The sequence below is a fragment of the Clarias gariepinus genome, chromosome 25, assembly GCF_024256425.1.
Source record: "Clarias gariepinus isolate MV-2021 ecotype Netherlands chromosome 25, CGAR_prim_01v2, whole genome shotgun sequence".
NCBI lineage: Eukaryota > Metazoa > Chordata > Actinopteri > Siluriformes > Clariidae > Clarias > Clarias gariepinus.
Window position 1 is genome coordinate 2,050,788 of NC_071124.1, and position 11,191 is coordinate 2,061,978.

The 11,191-nt window shown below is 40.4% G+C and overlaps 1 protein-coding gene across 1 annotated transcript; it reads right to left on the reverse strand.

Annotated features, from left to right (window-relative positions):
• Positions 1-2,574: 2,574 nt before the first annotated feature.
• htr5aa (5-hydroxytryptamine (serotonin) receptor 5A, genome duplicate a) lies at positions 2,575-8,856 on the reverse strand. The gene is made up of 3 exons (XM_053487113.1): positions 8,784-8,856; positions 4,915-5,651; positions 2,575-3,093 (listed from the first exon to the last, which is right to left on the reverse strand). The coding sequence occupies exons 2-3, from the start codon at positions 5,602-5,604 to the stop codon at positions 2,758-2,760; spliced, it is 1,026 nt and encodes a 341-aa protein (XP_053343088.1). The 5' UTR covers positions 5,605-5,651; positions 8,784-8,856; the 3' UTR covers positions 2,575-2,757.
• Between the last annotated feature and the right edge of the window lie 2,335 nt (positions 8,857-11,191).

Below are 11,191 nucleotides of genomic sequence, written 5' to 3' on the forward strand. Positions count from 1 at the left end.
TGTCCGTGTGCGTGTGTGTGTGTGTGTCTGCGTGTGTGTGTGTGTGTGCGTGTGGGGGTAAATTGATTGCAAAAGCTTATTTCTTGCATCCACATGCTTTCATCTCAAGTAAATACAGTCAAAGACAAGAGGCCACGCCTCCTTCACTTCATCTGACTAACACACAGGCCACGCCTCCTTCATTCCTCATTGTATCTGACTATGTCACAGGCCACTCCCCCTTCACTGTATCTGACTATATCACAGGCCACTCCCCCTTCACTGTATCTGACTATGTCACAGGCCACTCCCCCTTTACTGTATCTGACTATGTCACAGGCCACTCCCCCTTCACTGTATCTGACTATGTCACAGGCCACTCCCCCTTCACTGTATCTGACTATGTCACAGGCCACTACCCCTTTACTGTATCTGACTATATCACAGGCCACTCCCCCTTTACTGTATCTGACTATGTCACAGGCCACTCCCCCTTTACTGTATCTGACTATATCACAGGCCACTCCCCCTTCACTGTATCTGACTATGTCACAGGCCACTCCCCCTTTACTGTATCTGACTATATCACAGGCCACTCCCCCTTTACTGTATCTGACTATGTCACAGGCCACTCCCCCTTTACTGTATCTGACTATGTCACAGGCCACTCCCCCTTTACTGTATCTGATTAGCACCTTTACTGTAACTTATACGCAGGCCACGCCTTAACTCAACTGACTTAAACATTGGCCACTCCTCCGTCAGTGTAACTTATATATAAGCCAAACCTACTTTACTGAGACTGGCAACCACTAAGGCCACACCTCCTTCTGTGAGAGTGACCCACTTAGAGGCCACGCCTTCTTTGTCTGATACAGAACTCACACATCCATTATTATTAGGTATAAAAAGAAGAGACACTACACCTCTTTATTATAACAAGCATACAGGCCGCGGTCCTTCATCAGTCCTGAACACGCCTTGTTTTCTTGAAGGTCCACACTGTTCTAGCTGTTAGATATCACGACTTCAGACACAATGAGAGGAGCTCCGAGTGAGAAAGAAAGGAAATTGAAAAGCTTTTACCCTGTTAGGAAAGCGGCTCCGTCCTAAACGTATTACATGAGAGTTAACACATCCCACGCTAGCTTTAATCGAAACATCAGCAACAACATAACCACCTTATTCCCATGTACATTTATTTTATAAAACTTTATTTCCATAACGATGTTAGCGACACCAAAATACAATAATACAATTTACACACACATGTTGTTGATGAGTTTTCCACAACAGCAGCTCGAATTCTATAATGCGCTCACTCTAATACGTGATTATTTCTATAGTAACAGCTCGTTCACAGGAACACCAGACGCTTCATTTATTTTAGACTTGAAAGGCTCAGGTGTCAGCGCTTTGTAACAGTCAGAGGTAAAGCCGTAACTTGTCCAACATCTCCAGGACAGAGGAGTTTATATGACAGGAGTGACAAAGCGAAGTAGGAATAAGAACATGAAGGAGGAATAAATCACTTGATGCTGCTATCGGAAAATAATCAACATGAGGTCCACTTCATCACGCTGTTACAGGACAGCAAACATACTTTAACTGCAGATGAATCCTTGGACATTTTGTTAAAATCCAAACTTCATGAGGACGTGGACAAAATGAAATAAAGATGTAACTCAATTCTGTTTGTCCCCGACATTTGGACTTGAGGTTTTCAGCATCTCCGGATTAATTCCAGCGTTTTTTAACAGCGTAATATATCAGTGTGTGAAATAACTATTCACAGTGAAGGCCATAAAGATTGTTCAGAAGCCGGAGGAAGAAATCTATTACATTTCGTTTTGTACAGCACTTACAGTACTTTCATCTTGTCTTAGTCACATTTCAGTTATTTCTTTATGATTAAGTTGTTCGATTAATGTATTCTATAAACAATGAGGCATAAACAATCAGATCAACTTTTACAACCGTTAGCAAGAATTTTATACAAAACATAAAGGATTCTTCAAAATCCTCTCCTTTTTATCCAGGTGCATTGTGGGAATTCTTCAGAAACGATCACGCAGTTGGAGAAATTGTTTAATGAAAACTTCTGTGAAAATCTCTGTGATCCCAGATCGCTTTTAAGCTGCTTTTTTCTTTTTTTACTTTTAAAAAATTGTTGCTGTTTCTGTTTAAAAATCACTCGCCACAGGAAGTGCACACGGTATCCTTAGCAACGCACTTGCAGACCTTGCTAATACTGTTCAATAACTAGGCTAGCTTGCTGTCTAGATTTATCTATTTTTATCATCATTAATAAAGAAGAGATAACTCGGACTCAGACACATTTCCCAGCCAAATTGTCATTACGTTAAGAGATTTAGTTCATTTTAGTGTTAGCATGAAATCATGCTAGCTGAACCCTGAATTCGTCGTAAAAGTGTAATCTTTACACAAGAAATAAGAAAGTAATTACAGTTTTAATCAGTTACGCGTGACTGATGTAAGTGTTTCCGTGTATGTTTGTGTGTGTGTGTGTGTGTGTGTGTGTGTGTGTGTGTGTGAATTTAATATAATATAGTTAGCATACAAGCAAATCATCTACACACTCATGCCGGTTTGCTAGCTTGCTAGTTTCCGTTTCTACTTAGCATTAGCACTAGCTGAAGAGCTCCCTCAGGGTGATGTTCTCCTCCTGCATTTAGTAACTAAGCTAGTATGAGTAACTTATTATGCAGACATAATAATTAAAGTTAGCATCTTGTTAAATCGTGATCGTTCATCACATCAGCGCTGCTTGTTGAAGAGGTTTCTGAAGGCACTGTTGTAGTTCTTGTTAAAGGCCGTGTATATGAGCGGGTTAAAGAACGAGTTGGAGTAGCCAAGCCAGAGGAAGACGCTCTTCCAGACAGGTGGTACGTGCCACGAGAAGAGCGGCGTGATCAGTTCGGTCAGGAAGAAGGGAATCCAGCACAGGACGAACACGCCGATCAGGATTCCGACCATCAGCGCAGCGCGGCGTTCCTTCTGCTCCCGCCACGTCTCACTGTCTGTCTGGAATGTTACAGTTGCGTGACGGACCGTAAACGCCATCTGAGGACGCTGCCGAGTCGCCTCTTTGGCCTAGAATAGAAAAAAATATTAAAAAACAAATACAGCGGTACCTCGGCATACGAATTTAATCTGTACCAGAGGCGAGTTCTTAAGGTGAAATTTTGTATCGTGAAACGCATATTTCCATAGGAAATAATGTAAATTCAAATAATCCGTTCCAGCCACCCAAAAATATTACAAATATTACCACTTTCCCACACTATAATCATATTTCTGCATATAAAAACAATTTAAAACATTAAGAAAAGACATGTAAATGAAGTAAAATATGAAATAAATAGACATTAAAACCTCAATTAACCTTAATTTATAATTCCTCTCGGCATTGGCTGGTTTAAAAACAAAACTGAAAGCGGCTCCCTTTTCTTCTTGCTACCAGCCTTGATAACATTCTTGGGACCCGTGGTGCTATGTCTTTACTTAATCTTGCACAAAATGCAAAAAAAAAAGGAAACTGCTTCGCTTGGCTTTCCACTGATACAAACAAGTTTTGAACGGCTCCTGCATGCACACACGACTTAGCCAGCGTTCGGTTTGGTTCGACTTTGTATTCCGAGGCAAATTTATTGCAAAATTTCAGGTTAAGGAAATTGTGCAGGGCATTGGTATGCCGAGGCACAACTGTACATGAAGAACAAACACACTTTAATAAACTGATTATAAAGCCTTTTACTTCCATATAAAAAACAACAGGTTTTAGGTTTTCTTTAGCTAGAATAAACTTAATTAGAGTTCTCTTGGCATCTTTGGCATTAATGATTCTGACTTACTGCTATACATTGATTTCTATATCTTCTGCATTTGTTAATTTAACATTTAGTCTAGATTGGCAGTTGATGGATCCTAGCGGAGCAGCTAATAAACTCTTACTGGCTTACTGTAATATGAAGCGTGTTTACTCTCTCAAGAAACATCTAAAAAACATTTTGCACAGCATAAAAACTACAAAATTAATGAACCGTCATTAAAAATACTTTAAGACATTATTATGTTAAAAAAAATATCAAGATGGGCTTTAATAGAAAGAAAACAGCAAATCTGACCAAATAAGGAGAACCACCAGAGACTCTGCCATGTGCTCAGGGTTTTCCTGGTATCACCAGCTTCTTCTGAGCACAAGACAATAATTCAAAGCATCTGCAATAACAGCAATAATGTGTTTAATAACATGATATCTTCTTCTTACTTTGTAAACGAAAAAAACAGTGGACTTGTAATGGAGAACCTGGAGGTCCTTGGAGAACACAAACTAAAAAAACCTTTTAGCCTTTGCAGCCTTTTTTTTTCCCTCCAGAGTCTTGTGTATCTGACATGTCATACGTTTAGGAACAAACAGATCTGACGCTGTTTTGTTCGAGTCCTCTGAGACAGCACGGTCTATTAAAAGAATTTTAGCAATCCACTGAGCAATCCAGGATTTCTAACCAGGACGCAACATCAAGAACGTTAGCTTGAATTATAGCCCGTTTGCGTCATATAAAATGAGTTAAATAAATCTACTTTAATGAAGATCTTACATCATTTTTCCTGAAGAAGTGTGTCTAGTGAGAGTGATGTAATTTAAATGCCATGAAATGTTCAGTGCTTAATGTTCAGAAGAATCCTCTGAGAAGCTTTTTTTTCTACACTAACCCTCAGTTTTACTGTCACTTCGTAAACACACAAGTGATGCTACAGTAGGTGTGAATAAGAGCGTGTTCCTGGACTAACCTCCAGCATTGATCTACCACCATCATGTAGGGATAATGTCCCTGCTGAAGATGAATGAATGAATAAATGAATGAATGATATATAGTAAAATATTTTGAGGAACAAGAAAGCAACACATACCTCGACAGCCTCCGGAGCTGGAGTAACGGTGTTGTTCTTCTTGTATCCTATGCGAAATTTGGCTGCTTTGTAGATCTTCCAGTAGACGAACAGCACGACGCAGAGCGGCAAATAGAAAGCGCCAAAGGTGGAGAAGATGGTGTAGGACGGCTCCTGGCTCACCTGGCATTCCAGCTCTTCCTCCGAGTAAGTTTCTCCCCATCCGAACTGCGGCGAGAAGGAGATGATGGAGGAGAGCATCCACGTGAGTCCGATCATCACGTTGGAGATCCTCTTGCGTCTCTTCAAAGTGTACTCGAGGTGCCGTGTGATGGACCAGTAGCGATCGAGCGCGATGGCGGTAACGTTCCAGATACTGGCCGTGCAGCAGAGCACGTCGAAGGAGATCCACATTTGACAGAGAGCTCTCCCGAGGATCCACCGGCGGCCGTAAAGCTCCCGGACAAGGCTCAGGGGCATCACCAGTCCAGCCACCATGACATCCGAAATGGCCATGGAGGCCACCAGATTGTGAGGAACGCGATGGAAAGTGCGGACCCTCAGGATGGTCACAAGTACCAGCATGTTCCATAGGAATGTCGCCAAAACCAGCATGGCCAACAAGGTGAAGGTCAGGACGCTGAAGACGGTCACGGGTCTGTGCAGGTTTCCATGAAATGAGCTGTGATTGGACAAGCTGGAGTTGGACATCCTCAGGACGTGTTTCTGGAGCTTAATTAAGACCCAATATTTTACAACTGCAAACGAAAAAGCAAAAGAAAGTGAGTTTAAGGAAAAGAGGTCAAAGAAAGAAAGAAAGGCTCGGAGGAGAAAGATCTAGAAATGAGAACTTGTGTGTCGAATAACAGCAAGAAGCCTCGAGTTTACAGAGATCAGGATCCTCGCTGAGAGCGTGAGAGTGTAAGTCGTTCCTAAGCTTTCGCTCATCTGTTCAGTCCATATTTGCATTTTAATGCTCAACCTGCTGGGAGAAAAAAGGGCACTTTTGATGATTTATTCATGATTAAAAAGGCTTACGTTTATATTTAAGACTCAGGTCTTTCAAAATGACTCCCGAATACCTCTAAAAGTTTTTTTTTCCTTGCCGTAATGGCTACTAAAGGGGACGCGGTGGAGCCTCAGCCTTCGAGGTCCTGCGCTCCTTATTCTCGGCTTACCCAGGAGTCAAACCGCTGTCAATCAAATGTGCTCATTAGCCATTTATGTTGTCACAGCGGTGCGACGGGTTCGTTTGGGTCCTCTGGTTTCTTCCTACCTCATAAAAACATGCCGAAGGGTAGACTGGCGATGCTAAATTGCACTCTAGGTGTAGAAGTGCTTAATCCGCGGTGTATTCCCACCTCACGTCCAGCGTTCTCGGGATACTTTTAAAAAAATTATAACGGAAAAGATTATTTCATATTTCACACCATATTCTCTCATGTGCTAGGACTGGGATCTGCCTGACTTTTTTTTTTTTTATCGTGTTTGAATAATTGGCACTTTGGAGGAAAAACCACTCTAAATGCAGCTAAGCAGTTCAGGAAGTAATTAATCTACAATTAGTGTAGACTGTAAAATATGATGTTAATGACACCAGGCTGGGACTGTACGTGCTTCAGTGGATATTCATCTAAAGGACCAGGCACATGATCGCTTTGCTGAAATGTAAAGTAAGACAAATCAATTCAATCATTTAAACGTAAGATATTTGCGTTATATCCGCGGATTGTCGCTCATTAGCCACCAAAACAGAGGATTAAGTTAATAATCACTAAATACCGCGTAAGACAGGAATGACTTCCTGTGACACTCCTAATGAAGCTCCCGGCTTTCTTTCTCTCTTTCTTTTCTTTTTGTGCAAGTCTTTCCAGACTATAACAAAAGGCTTTAATCAAGCAGTGATTAAACCTCATTACCAAGTGGAATAATCACTTTAAGGTCATGACCATGAAGTTCAAACATTACTAAACACGCAGCTTAGAAATGCTCAACGTTGCTTAGTTACTTAAACCCCAGGAGAAAGTCCTGCAAGCATGTAAATTAGGCAGCAACATCTCTGGCTGTGAAGAACCGAACACTAAGCACAGGACATTAAACTATTGTATCTGAACTAGAACTAGAACTGTAGCGCTACAGATTTCATTCCCGTACTCGCCTGTGAACCTTTTCATTCCTTACGTTCCCTGAAATATATTAGCATGGTAGGAATGATGTACAATACAATGCAGCAAACGTCTATTCGTCTCACTGTAAATCTTTCTTCACACACACTCTGGCCTTCAATCTTGTCCATGCATGAAGAGAAACAAATGTTCCCTACGTACCAGTTTTTGTCCAAATCAATAGTCAGCGTTCCTCTGCCTCGCCAAGCGCTAACTTTGGAAATTCCTATTCATATTCGTATGTGGGTGGACTCAACCCACACTGATGCCACCTTCAACCCTTCATCAGCCTCGAATGGAGGCTAAAGTCTCATTGAATCAGTGATTTAATGACAGATACACCTGAAGCTGAAGATCTCCTAATCATACAGAGACCAGGAAACATCTCAGAAGCTTTGATAGTTACATAATGAGAAATCACAGCATTATTAACATTCATATAAGTGAATGTGTAGTTATTAATTATACTCTAAGGGTTGCATTGGTTCATTTTTTTGTTGAGATTGAGTCATTTTTTAAAACTTATTCTATTATTCTCCACACTGTTTACTGTTCCCTGGTTTAAATAACAGCAGTAAGTATTAACAAGCAAGATTAGTTAGCTTGGCTCGATCTGAGTGGCAGTGAATAAGAACATGTCCCGGGTAAGGTCTGTTTTTTTTACTCACCAAGTCTTGTCTAAACATTCAAGTATGAACATTTATATGTATTGTGTATATACACAAATATTATATAATTGTTGCTATTCATGGAAATTAAAATAAAATTCAACTTGTGATTGTTGATTGTAAACAGATGCTTGTTTCGTGATTAACAAGATGTTTATTTGTAGCAATAATATGATTTCCATTTGCTTTTCTCTTTCAACAAATAATAAATTTTTCTTGCAGCAACAATAAACTTTTCCTGTAATACAGATTAATTTTTCTCATGGTACTGATATTCTTTTATTTTAACCATGATATAACGCAACAATTTTCTCGAAATAACTCAACATGTTTCTCGCAATATTTCCCGGTGTTTTTTATCCAAATAATTCAACAATTTTCTTATAATAACTCAATGCTTTTATCGCAATATTTTAACATGCTTTTCTCAAAATAATGCAAAAATTTTCTCCTAATAACTTAACGCTTTTCTCAAAATAACGCAATGTCTCATAATATTTCCCTGTGTTTTTTATCCAAATAATTCAACAATTTTCTCGTAATAACTCAATGCAATTCTCAAAATATTTTAACGTGCTTTTCTCATATTAATGCAACAGTTTTCTCATATTAATACAACACTTTTCTCATAACAATTTCACGCGGCACACACTAGCCATATAATTACTCCATGCTTTCTCTCAATGGTATTTTTTGTATGTTAAAACACAGTGTTTTTCTCATAATAACCTTATGCATAAGATGCATATTTGTAATATAATGTGCATTTTTTTAACGTTAAGGATATAGTGTTCTCGTAATAATGACATCCTTTCTCGTTATAACGAGATGCTTTTATGATCATGTGTCACGTGTCATAACAAGACAATGGTCTCTCGTGTTAACAAGACGTTTTCTAATGTTGTTTTCTGGTAATAACGGCATGCATGCTGATGAGATGAGAAATAATGAACTCGGTGGAGAATGCAGAACGCATCAGTACACACACACACACACACACACACACCTGCATCAACTTTTAACGACCTTTACGAGTGAGGATAAACCCGGGACTCACCTGAGAGAGACTCGCTTCATGTCGGTGATTAAACGGAGCGAGCAGGTGACACGGCACCGGGACTGCACGCGCGCTCTGCACGCGCGCTCAGGAGGAACAGCGAACACGGCGGCAACTCTTTCATCTTTAAAAAAAAAACAAAGGTAAAAAGAAAAAAGCCCGCGAGGAAACGCGCGCATTTCAGCAAGGGGACAAACCAGGAGAGGCACGCGCCACCAACACGCGCGCGCGCACTCGCCTGTTAAAGGCACGCGCGCAGCTTCAGCATCCTCACACACACACACACACACACACACAAAGCCAAAGGGTGCTGAATCAACACCACTAATAAACACCTTCCGTTTGTTTCTTAATTAACGAATCCATTAACTGACTAATTGATTAATTAATTAATTAATTAACATATTAGATTAGACAGACTTACAGTTTTGAATCTTATAGTGTTTTCTTTTGCACCTTAATATTTAATGAACACTTAAGATGTTACTGAATGAACTCACTACGCTGATCATGGATCAGATTGGTCGTCCAGGACATCCTACAGACGCTTGATCGGACTGAGATCTGGGAAATTTGCAGCCAAATGTTTCATCATTTTTCTATTTACTTTTATTTAACCATGCAAGACAGATTAAGAACAAGTTTCTTATTTACAACTGTGTTCCCCGAACCGTTTCTGAACAGTGTGTGCAGTGTGTCAGGGCACGTTATCCTGCTGAAGGACACGGCTGTCATCAGGGGACACCGTCTCTATGTAACTCAGTAACAAGTAGCCACAGGTATTTGGTACGGTACATGTCAGAGTAACATCCACACGGATGGCAGGACCCCAGTTTTCCCAGGAGAAAATCACCTCTTCATGTAGTGCATTATAGTGCCATCTCTATACCAGGTAAGAGGCACACAAACACACACGCACACACTGTGTCCCCATGATGTAAAAGAAACTGTGATCCATCAGACCAGGCCACCTTCTTCCATTGCTCCGTGGTCCAGTTCTGATGCTGACGTGGCCATTGCAGAAAATCAGGTATTTCTCACAGGAAAGTATTGCATTAACACATGTTTTGCTATACACATGTTTGTTCTTTTTGTGTGTATTGGAACAAAACAAAAAAGGGAGGAAAAAAAGCAAATGTGACATAATGTCACATAAAACTCCAAAAATGGCCTGGACAAAATTATTGGCACCCTTTCAAAATTGTATATGAATAAGATTGTTTCAAGCATGTGATGCTCCTTTAAACTCACTCAGTGGGGAGACCCAGGAGGACCCCACTGCTGACACAGAGGCATAAAAAAGCAACTTGAGTAAGCCAAATTCCTTCTGGGAAAATGTCTTGTAGACAGATTAGACCAGGATAGAGCTTTTTGGTAAAGCACATCATTCTACTGTTAACTGAAAACGGATTGAGGCCTACAAAAATAAACACACAGTACCTACAGTCAAATATGGTGGAGGCATCATGAAATCTGAGGATTACCAAAGGATTGCGGGTCGCACTGTAGAGCCCAGTGTCAGAAAGCTGGGTTTGTGTCCAGGATCTTGGGTCTTTCAGCAGGACAATGACCCCAAACATACTTCAAAAAGCACCCAGAAATGGATGGTAACAAAGCGCTGGAGAGTTCTGTAATGGGCAGCAGTGAGTCCAGATCTAAATCCCATTAAACACCTGTGGAGAGATCTTAAAATTGCTGTTGAGAAAAGGCGCCCTTCCAATATGAGAGACCTGGAGCAGTCTGCAAAGGAAGGAGTGGCCTAAAATTCCGTGTGAGAGGTGTAAAAAGCTTATTGATGGTTATAGGAAGCGACTGATTTTCTGAAAAAATTTCAGAGGTGCCAACAATTTTGGCCATGATATATATAAAACAGTAACCAGATGATTGGTGTTATTCCTGGCACCTGTCAGTAGTTTTAATGTTATGGCTGATCAGGTTATGGTGCTCATTAAATAAATGAATTATCACATACAGTATTTAAGTATTTAACATTTTACTACACGTGTTAAACTAAAATCCCCTTTCCGTCTCTTGAGTCCACTCTTGTTTAATGCAAACGTATGCTATCATGCTAAGTGCTAATCGGTCTATTAGCAGGCGATTAGCGCTACCTAATAGGCTACAGTCTTTTCTTTTTCTGTCAACTCTTCCTTGTAGAATCTATGCACACTTTCGGGAGGAAAATAGTGCTTTCGAAATGTTCATTGCATATTAGAATTAATAATTTGTCAGAGCTGTTGTATGGACCAGCAGGACACTTTTGCAGCATTTGTGTGGGCTACAGATGAGCACAGTCTGAGTCAGCAGGACACCCTGGTGAAGGAGGATAATTGCTGACCCAGGGTCACGTCCTCTTTTCTCACTCAACATTTCAAGATTTAAATAGCCCAGATCTCATTAGCTCTTCC

Excerpts from the sequence above, each read along its gene's own strand:
- htr5aa (XM_053487113.1), bottom strand. The coding sequence starts at position 5,604 with ATGTCCAACTCCAGCTTGTCCAATCACAGCTCATTTCATGGAAACCTG. Across the intron at positions 3,094-4,914 it reads CAGCTCCGGAGGCTGTCGAG|GCCAAAGAGGCGACTCGGCA; the intron begins GTATGTGTTGCT and ends TTTCTATTCTAG.